We start from the raw sequence: 17,556 nt of genomic DNA, 5'->3' as shown, positions 1-17,556 counted from the left end.
AAATCGAGAAAGCCAGAAGTTTCCTGTTTTCCAAGAAACCGAAGACATTCTTACCTTTCTGTACACCAGCATGTTGGGTGATTCATCGGCCACCCCGTTGCTGGTCTGCCCATAATTATTCCCCTGGGCCATGTCACCCAAAACTTGGTCCACTCTCAAGATACAAGAATTATCAGTGTGCCCTGCAAAGGGTTAGAGAGACTTCAGTGAGATCCCAGTGGGACTCCCCTGATTCATCGTCATCATTCACAGCACCCACCCCCCATGGCGCGTTCTTACAAACTGGGGCTGGCTGGAGAAAGTGACACAGGACATGGATTTTTTAAAAAGTGAGTTGACACCTACAATACCCTCAAGGAATTGTAAGAAATTACAATCTTCCAGGTAGAAATAGCCATTTGGTTATTGTTTTAGCTGACTTCATTTTCTGGATACTCATTTCGAGAAGTGTTTGATGCTCACCCTAAAAACTCATGGGTAGCATTTTCCTAGTACAGAGTTCTCTTCTCTCCCAATACTTGCATCTGCACTTGGTGATGTTTTCCCCAAAGGGTGGAAAGGCAACACCTGGGGGAGGGGGTGGGGGGGCGGGGGGGCGGGTTAGCACACTTTCTCCCAGGTATCTGTCTAGTGTCCCCACCTGCAGCGCATCAGAGAGGCCCATTCCCGGTGTCATTCTCCAGCGCATGGGCTTCCTCTCTATTCCCCCGGGTCTCCCACACAGAGCCGGAGTATATGCTTCGCCTACTTTCACCTGCCTGCGCTGCCAGCCACCGGCTGCTCTCCTTTCTCCCCACTTCGCTTCAGAAGTCTGGAGGTAATCATGCCTAATTTTTGCAAGAAGACACCAGAATATGTCCCGGCAACAAGAACTAGTGGGAGGTCAAGCCTTCAGGCCATTTTACCCGGGTCACCGTGGGTAAAAGCCTAACTGCAGAAGCCTCCAGAGCAACCAGCCAAAGAGGAGAAAACAGGCAAGCCCCTGCTCCCCTTCCTCGCTCTCACGGCAGCAGCAAATGGCAGGCGAGCCTGTGCCCCGCGCCGCGGCGGCCGCCGGAGCCGGGCAGCAGTTTCAGCACCGTGGACCGCGGGGTGCGCGCGGCGCCCGTAGCCCAGCCCCGGCGCGGGGCTCCCAGGGGCGGCCGCCCTGCGCCCGCGGACGCTCCGGCTGCGCAGAGCGAGGGCTGGGTGCGGGCCGGGGGCCGGGAGGGCTCTGGGTGGCGCTGCCTCCTCCCCGCCCGCCTCCCCTATTTACCTCCTCCGCCAAGGTCACGGCCCCGCGGCGTCTCCCCTCCCGGGCGGGCTGAGTGCAGGCGGTGTCAGCTGGCGGCAAGCGGAGCAGCGAGGCAGGGTAGCTTCATCACACTCGCGGCGGATGCGGATTCCGCGCCGCCCCGGCTCTAGCTGCTCAGGCGACCGCCACCGTCGCCTCGCCGCCGCCCGTGCACAGGCGGCTCCGGCAGCCGCCACTCGCGCCCGCTCCCCTGGGCCGCCTCGCTGGCTCTCTCCCTCCTCCGCTTCTTCTCCCGGGGACTGGGACCAGCCGAGCGCGCGCGGGAGTCGAGACGCCCGGCCCGTGCGCGCGACTGGGAGGAGGGAGGAGGGGACAGTCACGTGGGACAGGGGCGTCCGAAGGTGCCGGCTCGGATGGGCTCGGCTCGGCCGCCGCCACACCGCCCGGGCCTCCCGGGCCTCCCCGGCCTCCCGCCCTCGCGCCCCTCGGGAGGCTGTAGTCCTGCCCACGGCGCGGCCAGCCCGCGCTTCCGCACACCCCGCCCGCCCGCCCGCGCGTGTGTACGTGCGCCGGAGGCCTGGAGAGACCGGAGTTTAACGCCCAGTGTAAGCCGGAAAGGGAGGAAGGCTTTGCGATGGATGGGTGGGTGGTAGGTGAGTCGGTGGTCTAGTGAATGGATGGACAGATGGACGGACGGATGGACGGATGAATGGATGGATGGAGCCCCGTGCACCAAGGTTTTATCACGTGCCTAACGACTCCGCTGAAAGTCCCAGGGAAGCAGATGATTTATTATTATTATTAATTATTATTATTATTATGCTTAAATAACAGAGTAGAGAGATATTGAGACATCCTAGGAATGAAGGAAATGGCCAGGACCAAATGAATCATTCATCCCCGTTTGCCTGCGGTTTTCACAGCTTCTTCCTAAGTTGGAGAAATGGGAAACGATTTGAAAGCTGCCAACCGGAGGTGAAAATCTTGCCACTTGTGAAACTGAAGGAACATCCCCAAGGCCTGGCTTCTCCTTTTAACAGAAGGTGCTCAGAGGAACTTTCCTCTTGCCCACTGCCCTTATCCTGTAGCAATTTTCAAAGAGTTTTGAGGTGCTGATCCTCCTAGCTATAGTCTTCGTATTGCTGCCACAAATTCTTCTGTAAGGATTAGAATGACATAAAGGAGACAGATCACTTTTATCTCGGTGGTAGTAAAGCAACCCGTGCCTCTGGCTTTCAGGGGGAAGGGCTGAGCAGCTGTAAATCTAGTTTTCCTTCCTCTGCTGGGCCAGCTGTGGAGGAGAGGGAGGGACAGAAGGAGAAGGTAATCAAGATCAGCTGTAAATCTAATTTTCCTTCCTCTACTGGGCCAGGTGTGGAGGAGAGGGAGGGACAGAAGGAGAAGATAATCAAGGTCAGCCTTTCCTGACCCCTTGGTCTAAGCAGAGTAGACCTTATTGGAGATAACACTTCTACTCAAACAGGGGTCCATGTGGACCAATGTATTACCCCAGCCCCATGCAGGTCTTGTCAGGTTTCTCTCAAGGAACAAATATTTATCTAGCCTAGCCCCTGTTCCAAGTACTACAGGAGAAATATCATTGTCCCAAACTACACACACTGTAGTCTGACCTGTCTCCCACTCCAACTCCCCACATCTTTCCGCTGTAGCCTCTGGAACTTAGAATCTTCTTCAGCAAAATTCTCTTCGTTTTCAACTTCTCGAAATATGTCTTTAATGTTCTTGCTCTCGCTGAAATCTACTTATCCCTCCTTTAACCCCTCTCTCTTCCCTTTTGCTCAGTCTGCTCCTGAGAAGTTGATGTGACTTGCATGACTTGGATTAATAAATCTGCAAATACAACTGGGCATGCTCACTCAGTTTGACCATTTTCCTCTTAAGAGACAACCGCCTGAAGGAAGCAGTCTTCCTCCTCCTTTGCATCTCTGGGTAAAGTTTCCATCCTCATAGGAAGCTGTACCCAAGCTCTATATATAGAGAGCCTATATATATATATATATATATACACACACACACACATATACACATATATATACATACATATATATAGCTCTATTTATCATATATATAATTGGCTCTATTTAATTTATATATATAAATAATACACACACATAAACATATATATATAAAATATCTCTTGACACCCTTTCCACTTATTGCCACCCTATTTTCCTTCTTCCCTTTATGCCAAAATCTTTCCATTCCATGTTGAACCTGTTCCATTTTGGCAAATGACCTCCATGGTGCTAAGCTCATGGTCAATTCTCAATTGTCATATGAATTGACTTTTCAGCATAAATTAACCTGGACACCACTCTCTATTATTTCTCTTTCTGCGCTACTGGCTGCTTTTTCTCACTCTCATTGCTTGTTCCTCTTTGTCTTTTTGACCCCCAAATTCTGAAGCGTCTTGGATCTTAGACATTAAGCCTCTTCTCCTCTCAATTTACATGCACTGTACCTAAAGTGACCTAACTCAGGCTCATACATTTTAGTATTTCATTATTAAACACTAATAACTTCCAAGTGTATATTTTTAACCAGGACCTATCCCCTGAAATCCAGTCTGTCAAATGCTCATTTTACATCTCCACTTGAATATCTAATTATGTCTGATTCAGCTTGAAGATAGCAAGGATATTGTCACTGCCTTGGATCCTAGGCATAGTATAGTTGCTGGTGCATAGTAGATGCACAATAAACATACATTAGTGAAATGAATGGATGTATCTAGTAACAGTAATCTGATAGGTTCTTTTGTATTTTGCAATCTTTTTTGTTTTTGTTTTTGAGATGGAATCTTGCTCTGTCACCCAGGCTGGAGGGCAGTGGCGCAATCACCGCTCACTGCAACCTCTGCCTCTCAGATTCAAGTGATTCTCCTGCCTCAGCTTCCTGAGTAGCTGGGATTACAGGCACGTGCCACCATGCCTGGCCAATTTTTGTATTTTTAGTAGAGATGTTGGCCAGGCTGGTCTCGAACTCCTGATCCCAGGTCATTTGCCCACCTTGGCCTCCCAAAATGCTGGGATTACAGGCATGAGCCACCGCATCCAGCTATGTATTTTGTAATGGATTTTTTTGCATTATCTTATTTAATTCTTACTAATGACCCTATAGTTATAATAGTTATCTCATTTACATCAATACAACAATAGGGAAGGAGAGGATCAGAAAGGTTGGGTCAACTTCCCAATACAACCAACATAGCCAAGAAGTGGCAGTGGTGGTTTGTACTCTATCGACTGCATTAGCTGGAACAATGTTTCTCAGGATCCTCTTGCCTGTATGCATGTAAGTACAGTTGGCCCAAAGAGGAATTTTTGCAAGATTTGGGAAACGGAGTGAAACAGTATCTATTCCTCTCTCAAGATCTTTGTAGTTTGCTGTGACAACACATGCAGAGACCTGGAGGGTTCTAGCATGTCCTGGCCCTCCCCCACTTCACACCCAGATCTTCCAAATTTCTAGCACAGCTGATCAACAGTAGCCACACACCCATCACAAGGGCCTTAACATGGATCCAAAGAGGCAGGAGCCAGGCAAAGACAAAAGCTTTTCACTGAGTATTCTTCCAGCTTTCTTTCAGGGTCCCCCTCCTGGATGTGGCGGGCCTCCCAGATTCCCCTGGAAGCTCTGACTTGCCCATCCACACAAGGACCTCAGGAAATCCAATAGTGACTTTTCTCAGATCTGTGAATTCCTTCTTCTGGAAAATAACTTTCTCAACAATTGTATAAGTTCTCATAATACATCCCTCATTCCATTATATTCATAATGGTTCCACTTTCATGAAAGAGTGGCTGGCAGAGCTCAAATCCAGACTTCTGGGTTCTTTTCACTATTCTACAAGAAATCCAACTTAGGTAGATAAGATCTTGAGACAAATAGCTGCATGAAAGTGAAAAACTGAATGACAGTGTATGAACTGCTGAAGGAGAGATTGACATTCAAACTGGGCTCTTCAAGGACTAGCAGGATATCTACTATATGAAGGGTGAAGGAGTTTCTGTTCAAACACAAAGGCAAGAAATGCTGAAACCCATTAGGAAAATTACTAGTAATAAAAACATCATGTATTGAATTCCTGCTATCTCTAACCGTATTAAAAACAGTCTTACCATAGCTGACAAAACTTCCCTATAAGGTATGTAAAGACACCAATGTCCTAGTTAGGAAACTTGGCCATGGTCACACCTTCTAAATATCAGACTCTTGACTCAAATTTGCCTGTGTGTGACTGTAAAGCCCTGTGAAAAATTATGCACAAATGCCTCCTAGCAACAGTACGAGTTTAAAAAAGCTAGAGTTCTCCCATCAAGGTGCCTCTCATTCTATTTTCTCCCTCATCTGCCATCCTTCCACACACCTACCTCTCACCTGCTCTCTGGGCAGTTATGACTCAAGATTGTTTGTGGCTAATTACTGTTGCCAAGCAAATATGAAGAAGGAAGATTCAAGAAATAGCATATTTCACAATTTTTCTACTGTTATTTGTTAGGCCTCATTAGACAACTCAGAATTTGTGTTACTGTGTATTGGAAACAAAATTATGTCTATCACCTTAACGTTTCTACGACTGATATTTTTCAAATATAAACTTAGTGAATTAGACTAGATCATCTCCAAAAACCCATCATAAGATTCAACATGTTCTCTTTTGTGCTTTCTTTCTAGATAATGGAGACCTTTATGTTGTAAACAAGAATAAAAAAGAAAGTATAGATATTGTGGAGTAGTTTTTTTGTGGGGGGCAGTTCTTTCTTTAAAAACTGTGTGAATATATGATTCTCAATCATTATATCCAAAGCATGTTACTATTTTTCTTGTAAGCCCTGTATTTTATTAGTATTTTTGTCAAACAAATTAAATGGTAATAATACATCCATTTTACATGCCAGGCAGAACTTCTAAATAGCAGATAAAAGACCTGTTACTTCATCAAGGTAATGAATTCCAGCCCAAACAAAGACATTTCAAGATTTTTTTTAGCTTCAGTAGCATTACCTTGGGAAAAATAGTCAATTTTTTTTTTTGCTTTAAATTTAATTTAATTTAATTTTATTTTTTTTATTATTTTATTTTATTTATTTATTATTATTATACTTTAGGTTTTAGGGTACATGTGCACAATGTGCAGGTTAGTTACATATGTATACATGTGCCATGCTGGTGCACTGCACCCACTAACTCATCATCTAGCATTAGGTATATCTCCCAATGCTATCCCTCCCCCCTCCCCCCACCCCACAACGGTCCCCAGAGTGTGATGATCCCCTTCCTGTGTCCATGTGTTCTCATTGTTCACTTCCCACCTATGAGTGAGAATATGTGGTGTTTGGTTTTTTGTTCTTGCGATAGTTTACTGAGAATGATGATTTCCAATTTCATCCATTTGCAGAAATACAGGAAATAGTGTCTATTTTTGCAAATCGTTATGGGTATAGGAACCCCAAGTCTATTGATATAGACTTGCTTTTTCCCTCTTTTTTTCATTTAACAAAAACTTAGTCACGTATTTATTGTGCATGAAGCCTTCTTAGGTTTCTATAAAGATCATAAAGAAATATAACAGGTGATTTTTGTCCTCAAGGAGCTCCCAGTCTCATTCAGAAGATAAGAGTCCTTCCTTTCTCTCACAGCTCACATAGAGTTCCATCAGTGAGTCCCATTGGGTCTACCTAAAAACTGTATCCAGAATCTGGTCACTGCTCAACATCTCCTCTGCTTCCTCCCTGCTTTGAGGCACCATTGAATCTCTCTTGGTTGAAGGCAGTAACGTTCTAATTGGTCTCTGCTTGCATCCCTTCCCACCTATGTCTGTTCTCAACATAGCCGCCAGAGTGATCACGGCCCTTCTCTACTTGAAATCCTCCAAAACACCCCATGTTGCATAAAGGGCAAGATGTCTTTAAAATGTGAAAGAGGCACTTCTGGAACACTCTCTGCCACATCTGACCTCAATTTGTGCCCCTTTCCGTCTTATTTACTCTGTTCCAGCCACACTGCCCTCCTGGATTCTGTAAAACATTCCAAGCATGCTGCCACCTCCAGGCATTTGCACTGGCTGATCCCTGTGCTTTGAATGCTCTTGCTTTACTCCAATGGCATCCTCTCAGTGAGGGCTACTCTATCCACTTTGTAGAAAACCATGTACCTTCCCTACACTCTGCTTTCTCCTTACACTAATTTACTTGCCTTTCAGAGCATTTGTCTCCTTCTAACATACTGTACAATTTATCTATGTTTGACGTCTGTCTCCTCCTAGAAAAATTTGAGTTCCATAAGGTCATAGATTTTTCTTCTTCTGTTCACACTGCTATATCCTCAATGTCTAGAATGGAGTCTGATATATAGTAGGTATCCAGTAATTATGTGCTGAGTTACTGGGTGATTGAGTCCATTAGCATGATTCTGTTTGAAAACTGGGTATACTGGAAGAACCCAGTCAACAACCTCAAACCGAACTGAATTAGCATCGAGTTCCCCTGTGGATGGAAATGATCTGCTCTTCCAAGCTGTTTCCTATGTGTCATAATGGGAAAGACTAATTCCTCTTCCTAACACACACCCACTTCACAGAGGAATGCTTTGAGACATAATTAAACGGTAACGTGGAGAAAGCATTTTGATTTTCTAAGAGAAGCACTTTATTAATTTGAGGTTTTATTGTGCGAAAGAATTATAAGTGACACAGGGGCAAGTACAGAGATGAGAACAATGTTAAAGGGATTATAGTGTTCACAATACTACATTGGAATTGTATGAGATAATTGAGTTAAGATTGATATAAGCATCATGGAATAAAGCAAAATAGTTTGGGAAATATTACCCCAAATGACAGGTTTTAAAGAAATATCTTCTTTTTTGTAATCAACTCTCAATTATTTACAGCACAATGTCCTCATTAATGAATTATTCTTTGCTTTTACTATCCTTTTGTCCATTTCGTGGCCATTTTTCTTCTAATTAGAAATTCCATACTAATGTCAGAGAGTTGATAAAGAAAAAAGAAATAAAAATTAAGATTTGTCTTCATCATGAGTTTATTCCTCGCTCATTCCAGTTGACATGTTTAAATTCTGATCTGGAGTATTTCCAAAATTACCCAATTTTAAAATGTCATATACTTTTTAATTAACTGGCAAATTAATTGAGCACATTTTATTTATTTACTTACTTATTTATTTATTTATTTATTTATTTATTTATTTATTTGAGACAGAGTTTCGCTCTTGTTGCCCAGGCTGGAGTGCAATGGCATGATCTCGGCTCAACGCAACCTCTGCCTCCCAGGTTCAAGCAATTCTCCTGCCTCAGCCTCCTGAGTAGCTGGAATTACAGGCATGCGCCACCACGCTGGCTACTTGTGTATTTTTAGTAGAGATGGGGTTTCTCCATGTTGGTCAGGCTGGCCTCGAACTCCCAACCTCAGGTGATCTGCCCAGCTTGGCCTCCCAAAGTGCTGGGATTACAGGTGTGAGCCACCGTGCCCGGCCTCATTGAGCACATATTATGAATGAGTTGTGGTATAATGTTTGTGAAGGAATACCGAAGATGTTGAAACTTTGTTCCTGCCCTTTTGACATGATGGAATGCCATTAGAGAAGGTGTCAAAATGTCTGAGCTTTAACCTGTCTCCACTGCTTAAAATCCAGGTAGCATTGGGCAAGTCATTTGACCATTTTAAGCTTCGGTTTCCTTAGCCATAAAACAAAATTTGTATTATCTGCCTTGTCTTGCTCTGCTGTGAAAATCTTTTTATTCCAAGGCATATTTGGAAAGACGGTCTGGCAGTAGTCATGTTGCCCATATCGAGAGATGCAGTGACCTAGAAATTAACCACCAATTCTGTGGAGCAGATATTGGGAGCAGCTGTAGCTACAATGATGGAAAACAGTCCATCCAGCAAGTAGTGTTTGGTGTCCAGAGTGTAGAAGTAGGCCAGATGACTGGATCTGAATGACACCGTGAGAGGTGAGAGAAGCAGTGTCCCCATAGGAGGGCAAGGCATAGCAAGAACAGGCCGTACCTGGGGCTTTTACCAGGCAGCTTATGGGAGCAGAGCTCCAGCAGCTGGACGACAGGAGTCATTTCCCCTGAAGGTGAAAAACCACAGAGGAACTCATCTCCTATTTGGTTTCCAAATTCCTAGCCAAGGAGGACAGTCTAGATTGAAGATGATAGAAGACATAATTAGAATAATAAAATATAAAAATGAAGGGGATTACCCTCAAATTACAATGAAGAAATTGGGCTTTGGTGAAGCGAATTTACTTCCTCCGGGTTACACACTGAGACAGAATTAGAGCCAGGACCTAAAACCCTAGTCTTTAGATTGAGATATGGTGTTCTTCACATTATGTGAGAAGAGGCAACTCTCTCAGAGGCAACTGAGACCCCAAATAAGGGAAGAAATAGTAAAAGGGTGCTCAATGGTGTTCGTCACCAGAATCAGAGCAGTCCCAGCCATTGGCACTGAGAGAATTTGGAAATGAAATCCTTAGCAATTTTTAAAGCATGGTGGAGAAAAAAGATAGCAAAATAGAGTCAATTTGCCTGAAATGAGGGAGAACATGGATGCACAAACTGGATTGGTGCCCAGAACCCATCCATGGGAAAATTCTATAACAGAATTCAACAAATGTTTACTGAGCTCCCGCACCACACCAAGCATCGTGGTAGTCTTTGATGATGAATGAATGGACCTTTCCCATGGCAGAGGCAGGTAGGAGAGACAGATCTATAAATCACTGTAGTGCAATGTGTTAAGTGCAGGTGCATACAAAGTGTTAGAAAAGCACATTTTCCATGAAAGGGGACATTTTGGCAGGGTCTTTAAAAATTGATCAGGGACCTTCCAGATGGACTACAAGGAGGAAGAGCGCAGCAGCATTTCAGGTAGGTGGAATAACATGTGCCAAATCACAGAAGCATGAATAAAGGCAAAGGCTTGATGGACTGCAAAATTTTGGCATGGCTGATTTCAAAGAGAAGTGACATATGGGAATTGGAGGATGGAAATGAAGGTGGTCTATAGCTTGTGGACAGATTATGCAGGACCTACAGCCTATGCTGGGAAGTTTGAGCTTCTTTTTTTTTTTTGAGACGGACTCTTGTTCTGTCACCCAAGCTGGAGTGCAGTGGTGCAATCTTGGCTCACTGCAACCTCCGCCTCACAGGTTCTAGCAATTCTCCTGCCTCAGCCTCCCTAGTAGCTGGGATTACAGGCACACGCTGCCATGCCCAGCTAATTTTTTGTATTTTAGTAGAGACAAGGTTTTGCCATGTTGCCGTGGCTGGTCTCGAACTCCTGAGCTCAGGCAGTCCACCTGCTTTGGCCTCCCAAAGTGCTAGGATTACAGGCATGAGCTACTGTGCCCAGCCAGGAAGTATGAGCTTTAACCAGTCAGTAATTGGATGAGTTTTAAACCCTTAAACAGAAAAGTGGTGAACAATGAGCCACTCTGAATGTTCACCAGTCACACCTCATCTCAGACTAACCTCGTTTCCTCTTTAAATATGGTCTCTAAACTGTCAAATGAGGGCTATATTAAGGCAATATATATTATTCAGCAAGGCACTTGACAGGACATTTTGCTTTAGCTTTGAAAACGTACTGGTAAAACAGGGTTGAGTAACAGTTCATTGGACTCATAACAGGCTGAGTGAGGCTGGCAAAAAGAGCACTGATGAGCTGAGCAGGACACACTAGAAAGGAGAGCTCCATGAGGAGGACTCGAAGCACTGCCCTCAGAATGCCCCTGTCCTATCTGGGCCTGGGCACAGTGAACTCACGTGGTCAATCAGATGTATAAGTGGCACAAAGCTATGAGGAATAGCTAATGGCATGGGGACCCAGGAAGATCTGGGCAGGCGGAAAAGATGAACTGAAACAAGTAAGATGAAATTTAGCAAGAATAAATGTTAAGACTTATACTTCGGTGGGTGCATGGTCTGAATGTTGTATCCTTATAGAAAGTATATGTTGAAATCTTAATTCCCAAAGTGATGGTATTAGGAAATGGGGCCTTTGGGAGGTAAGTAGGTCATGAGGGTGGTAACCTCATGAATGAGATTAGTGCTCTTATAAAACAGACCCCAGAGAGCTCCTTTGCAACCTTTCTACCACATGACGACATAGCAAAAAGATGGTCATCTATGAACCAGGCATTGGGCCCTCACTAGTCACTGGATATGCTGGCAGCCTGATGTTGGACTTCCCAGCCCCCAGAAATGTGAGAAATAAATATTTGTTGTCTATAAACCACCCACTCTATGGTATTTTGTTATAGCAGCTGGAACTGACAAAGACAAACAGAGAGGGCTGGATTAGCACTAAGAACAGCATGGACAAAATATAACTGAACATCAGTTTGAATGACAAAAGATACTGGGTTTTTGTTTGTGGTTGAGAGCAAACTCAGTATTGTTCAAAAAGAGCACACATCTACCAAAAAAGATAATATAAGCACAAATTGCATTTCTAGAAATATAGTGATGGAGAAGTACCAACAAAATGAATGGAGGTGTTAGAAAATGGGCCCATCAATGCTTTGTGCAGACATGTCTAGAACATCCTGGATGGCACATGCCAAGGATATAAATCCTTCATTTATGCTCCGACCCCACCTCGGTGATGTAAGATCCAGGAGCCTAGAGATTTTGTGCTGTTTCCACTACTTATTGCACCTTTCTTGTACACTCAGTGCCTAGATCAGTGCCAGGCACACAGCGGGAGCAAAGTAGGTATTCACCAAAGGAGTGACTTAATGAAGCTAAAGGAAAGCAATAAGGATGGCAAAGGTGCTCAAAGTCACTCTGATGACTGGAAGAAATAAAAGATATTTTGTCCCTGAAAGAGAACACTTGGGTGATTTGCAATCATTTTCTTAAAACATTAAAAGACTCTTCTGTGGGAAAAGAATCAAACATAACAGCCAAGCCCCACAGGACAAATTTAAATTTAATAGATAAAAGTTTAAGGCAGACAGGTTTCAGTTCAACAGAAGGAAGTACTGTCTTACAATTAGGGCAGTTCAAAGTGGCCTTAGTTGAGGAGTGCACCGATGAGTGCACATCGGTGAAGGTGTCTGAGGGAAGTTGAATGGCCCCAGTTTGAAAAGTTGCAGAGGGGATGTTCTTACACTAAGGATGCTTGTCTAGGTGCCCACAAAAGTTACCTCCAATTCTTATATTCTTTGACTACAAAATGAGATGACATACGAGAAAATCATTTGAAAACTGAATGCTACCGGCCGGGCACGGCGGCTCACACTTGTAATCCCAGCACTCTGGGAGGCCAAGGCAGGTGGATCACGAGGTCAGGAGTTCAAGACCAGTCTGGCCAACATGGTGAAACCCTGCCTCTACTAAAAATACAAAAATTAGCTGGGCATGGTAGCACATGCCTGTAATCCCAGCTACTCATGAGGCTGAGGCAGGAGAATTGCTTGAACTGGGACCCAGGAGGCAGAGGTAGCAGTGAACGGGTTCGCACCACTGCACTCCAGCCTGGGCTGCAGACAGAGACTCTGTCTCAAAAAAAAAAAAAAAGAAAAAAGAAAAAGAAAACTGAATGCTACCATTTTCCTAAGAGGACTTAAAATATGATTTTAATGTAAATTGGGACAAGATTGGCATGAAGTAGGAAAAATGACAGATAACTGATACCAAGAATAAATTCCCTCATTGAGTTCATTTTGAGTTATGGTGGTACCAGGGAAGACCTCTGTCGCAGAGGGGACTTATTGAGCTTGGAACATTGGAGAGACAGAAGGGGCTATGGTGGTCATTGCTGAAGTGTGACTATGAGAAAAGCTGCTTTAGCCTTCATTGCACACCAAGAAACATTTAGTATGTGTTATCATGGATTACCTATCACGAGGTAGGTCTTTGTCACATGGTGTCTTAAATGTATCTGCTGGTCAGCACCTTGAAGTTCCTCAGAAGATGCAAAGTCTACCTTGTTTAGAGTAAGAGGGCATCTGTTCATGCCAAGAAAAGAAGTCATTTATAGTTATTTTATTCTCCATGTATTTGATTCTCCATCATTTCTACTTATAAATATTTCTGAGCTCTTCCAGTTAATCAAGAATTAGCACTACCGAATTTCTACAAACCTAACACTTGCTTTTAAAAAGAAACAAATAGCAAAAAGAAAAAAAGAGGAAGGAATGAAAATGTTTATTTAAATTACTTAATTTATAGAATTCTGAAATTTATAGAAAAACATTTGGGAACTCGTTCTTGAATTAGTTAATTATGCCTATCAACTTTGCATTTTATAAGAAGTCACCACCAACACATAACTCTGTAATTGAAAGGCTATACACAATCTGTGGTAAAGAGCTTAGGAACTTGAGTTTCTATCTGCACTGTGTAAGTTTTCTCTCATTGTACTTTATCCAACCATTCTGCAGCTTTCAATCTTCTTGACACAGGTGGTGTTTTCCAATATCCTTAAATATTAGACTCTCAGAAAATACTTTTTTTTTCTTATCATGAGTAATTCCAGGGCTAATTTTTCAAGGTATAAAAATCAGTGTTATTTATCTTTGACCAATAGAACCAACCCATTAACAAGATATTTGGAAGACAAGATGTCTTCTCAAGATTTTTTCAAGGTTCTTAGGCTAGCCTGGGATTCAACCCTGCAGCATGCCAAAACCCTGGAGGTATATCTTTTGATCATTTTGAGCAGCTAAACACATACCACTGAACTCCCCCAAACAGCCCAGCTCTTAAATCCACCATCTGTCTATTCCCTGATTGACAAAAAAGCTTTTGCTTTTGTTTTGGTTCAGCCAACCAGAATACTTTTTGTTGAGAAAGAGCTGAAAGCACCCGAAAGATCAGCAGAAGGAATATTGAGACCGATTAACCATCCCTTCCCTGGGCGAGGGATATGATATTCAAGGCCTTCAGATTTGTCCTGGCCCGAGGCTTCCTCTCCCTCATGGGACCTGTATGTGATGTGTACCAGATGCAGTCCTGTTGAATACCCAATTCCCTACCCCTTATAAGCATGATATGGACTCCCAAACATGGATGACACAACTCTGCCTTGACCACAAGCAGAACATTTAGGCCAGGATATACTTAAGGGAAGAGGACCTGACATCTCCCTATCGAGCCACTGCAGAGAGAGAGAGAGGCCAGGGAAGTTGTCTATAAGAGCTCCTGCTGATTCCAAAGCATCTGCCCCAAAAATAACAGTATTTTTTATGAATCAATCAAACCTTTACTTATTAAGCACCAACATTGTGCCTAACAAAATTAACAAGTTTCTGAATGCTCACAGCCCAAGTATGTGGAGAATCATCCAGACTCCAAATAGGAATACCAGAGAACAACTCAAGTCCTATGGAGGATGAGCTCTATCTCTTGTTGGCTCACCTTCTTTTCCTGCCCCAGGGACCTCTTCTCTGTCTCACCTCTCTCCTTTGGTGATCTCATCCACTTCCATGACTTTCAATGCCATCAATAGACCTATGATATCCTGATTTCTCTCCTGAGCTCCAAACTCAAATTTCCTTTAATAGCCATTTCTATTTATTCAGTTCTGAAACAGAACTACTGGTTTCTCTACCTACACTCCCAAAATTATTCCTTTTCTAGAATTCTCCATATAAGCAATTAGGACATTCTCTACCCAGTTACACAGGTGAAAGCCTAGGTTTCATTCCAGCAAACTGTAATCTCTCCCTTTTCCTTACTCTTTTATATAATCCATTAACAAATCTTGTCAATATATATTTAAATAAATATCACATCAAGACAATTCAATTCTCCTACCTCATCTGTCACCTCTTAGCCCAAGCCACTGTCATCTCTTACCTCGACTGCTTAAGTAGTCTTCTAAATATTTCTGCTTTCATTGTAAACACCCTAATGCGTTCTTCAAATAATGGACACAGTGATATAATGATATTTTGGTCAATGACAGACTGCATATATGACAGTGGTCCCATTAGATTATAACACCATAGTTTTACCGTATCTTTTCTATGATTAGATACACAAAAATTTACTGTTGTGTTACAGTTGCCTACAGTATTCAGGAGAGTAACACGCTGTACAGGTTTGTAGCCTAGGAGCAATAGGCTATTCCATAAAGCCTAGGTGTGTAGTAGACTGTACCATTTCGGTTTGCATAAGTACGTTCTATGATGCTTGCACAACGACAAAATCACCTAACAATGCATTTCTCAGAACATATCACTATCATTAAGCAATGTATGACTGTATTTAAAGTACATAAAAGAGCATAATGCTGTTCAGCAGCTTAAATTCTTCAATAGCTTCCCAATGACCTTAGAATAAAATCTGAAATTTTTATGGTGGCCTTCAAGACCCTAAATTATCGGGCCCCTCCTCACCTCTCCAACTTCATTCTATGCTACAATTCCCCTTTGCTCAAAACTCAAGGAATATGCCATCTCTATCGTAAGCAATCTGTTTCAGAGAATAGAAAATGAGGAAAAGTTAGCCAATTTATGAATCTAGAATAACAGAATATCAAAACGGGACAAGAACAGGACAAAAAAGCAAATGATAGACCAATCTCACTTGTAATCTTAGAGTCAAAAATAGATGAAATATTAGTTAATTAAGTGTAACGTATATACATATATATATCAAATACATCATATATATATATTCCTATGCCATAATATAAAGGCTATCTCAAGAATGCAAGGATAACTCAACATCAGAAAATCTTATATCATAATATAATACATACATTAAGAGAGGAAAAAGTACATAATCATCTCAATAGGCACATGCATTATTTAGGACAGACAGGTAATGCTATGATGACAGACAAACCTCAAAATCTCACTGGCTTAAAATAAAACAATTTATTTCTTGCTCAAGAAAATTTCACATTAGTAAAAATGATATGTGTAAAATAGATCATCTATTAGATTGAAAATAGAAAAATTATAAGCCATTTACCATTCCACAACCTTGAAATAATTGTGGTGTCATGGAAAGGGCATTGGACTAGAAGTGGGGAGTCTTAATTGCCTAACTTTGGGCAAGTCACTTTATCTCCAATGGCTCAATTTTTCCATCTGAGAAATGAATAGATTATGCGGGGTGATCTCTGAGCTCCCTTCCAGCTCTGGCAGCTGTGATGGGTCAGTCCCAGCACCATCAATGAAGCTGACGTGATACAGCCATCAATTTCCAAGACAATTTCCAAGACATGCTTGGCTTTCTGTCTTCTATTTTGACCTCAGCTACTCCTGTATTGCTCTCTCCTACTCCCATTCTCTGCTCATGCTTATAGAGCAGCATAAAGCACAGCTTGTCCTTGAATGAACATTCTAGTCTGGGATCCATTTTTAAAGAGTGAAATGGCTCAAAAATACCATCCGCAAGTGATCCATGGTAATCTCACTTATAACAGGGGCTTCTGTCATGGTTAGCCTCTTCTGACAAAAGACCCATTTCCTGTGAACCCTGGCTAGGAGTGTGAGAAATAAATAGCCTTTGTTCTAGAAAACATAAAGTTATTGAAAAGCATTTTCTAAAACCTTATAGGGGAAAACAGGCCCTTTGGCATATAATAGAAGTGTGATCGTATGAAACAGGAGTCTCTTGGGCCAGCCAAACCTTATGTCACCTTTTGGGTATCCTGAGTTAGACTCTTCATTCAGCCTCCATGAAGGTGGGATAGTGAGTGTGGAAGAGGGGGTTCAGCCTGTGAGTTGGACCAGGACTCAGAGCCCACTTCTGTAGTGTCAGAGCTGTGTGATCTTAATCTCACTGACCCTCAGTTTTCTTATTTTAAATAGGGGGGAATAATAAAACCTACCTCACAGGACTGTCATGGGATCAAATGCGATAATACCTGTTGATCATCTAGCACAGTGTCTGGCACACGAGAGGACCTATACAGAGGTTAGTTCCTCTCTTTCCTCAATTTCTGGAAAAAATAGCTGCAGCCATACCTGAAGTAACTCTTTTTCTCTGAAACTACTACACGGAAAATGCCTAGAGAACGTGGTTACCCAGAAATGCCAAATATCAGTACTGTCTGCCAATGGCGCCAAAAGCACCATTAAAATGCTTTTCTGAATTCGGTGCCACTTCTGAGTGATGCTGAGATGATTCGCAGTGACATGTACAAAGCTGGCCTCCTTTGGCCTCTTTAGGAGAAAGATGTTAAATCAAAATGAACAAAATTTCATTCATACCATCCTCCAGCAGAAATGCCACATTTAAGCTCTGTAATGTATGACTTTTTTCCTTATGGCATATCCCAAGGGGTGGGTCTTTAGCCATGTTCC

At 42.8% G+C, this 17,556-nt stretch overlaps 2 protein-coding genes across 7 annotated transcripts in view; one reads left to right on the top strand and one right to left on the bottom strand.

The window, feature by feature from the left end:
• RGS7 (regulator of G protein signaling 7) overlaps nt 1-1,726 on the bottom strand; it is a 610,179-nt gene extending 608,453 nt beyond the window's left edge. For 3 of the 6 annotated variants that reach the window (XM_024235701.3, XM_054560931.2, XM_054560953.2), the window contains exons 1-2: nt 1,256-1,726; nt 55-182 (exon numbers count right to left, since the gene is read on the bottom strand). In XM_024235701.3, the coding sequence (XP_024091469.1) occupies nt 55-132 (78 nt within the window). In that variant the 5' untranslated portion in view covers nt 133-182; nt 1,256-1,726. The remainder of the gene's footprint in view (nt 1-54; nt 183-1,255) is intronic. The other 3 variants (XM_063724502.1, XM_054560947.2, XM_054560960.2) reach the window with 1 other exon arrangement.
• Nucleotides 1,017-6,022, top strand: LOC134760927 (5E5 antigen-like). The gene is made up of 3 exons (XM_063721410.1): nt 1,017-1,217; nt 1,405-1,839; nt 2,069-6,022. Exons 1-3 carry the CDS (start codon nt 1,017-1,019, stop codon nt 2,348-2,350), a joined length of 918 nt encoding a protein of 305 aa, XP_063577480.1. The 3' UTR covers nt 2,351-6,022.
• Nucleotides 6,023-17,556: the final 11,534 nt, after the last annotated feature.

The sequence above is a fragment of the Pongo abelii genome, chromosome 1 (genome assembly GCF_028885655.2).
Source record: "Pongo abelii isolate AG06213 chromosome 1, NHGRI_mPonAbe1-v2.0_pri, whole genome shotgun sequence".
In the NCBI taxonomy this organism is placed as follows: Eukaryota; Metazoa; Chordata; class Mammalia; order Primates; family Hominidae; genus Pongo; species Pongo abelii.
This window is presented reverse-complemented; position numbering and strand designations above follow the sequence as displayed.

What these genes read in the sequence shown, in the direction of transcription:
- LOC134760927 (XM_063721410.1), top strand. Translation starts at nt 1,017, where the DNA reads ATGGCAGGCGAGCCTGTGCCCCGCGCCGCGGCGGCCGCCGGAGCCGGG. An exon ending in GGGGGCCGGGAGGGCTCTGG is followed by an intron (nt 1,218 to 1,404) that starts GTGGCGCTGCCT and finishes CCCCGGCTCTAG; the next exon opens with CTGCTCAGGCGACCGCCACC. An exon ending in ACCGGAGTTTAACGCCCAGT is followed by an intron (nt 1,840 to 2,068) that starts GTAAGCCGGAAA and finishes CTTAAATAACAG; the next exon opens with AGTAGAGAGATATTGAGACA.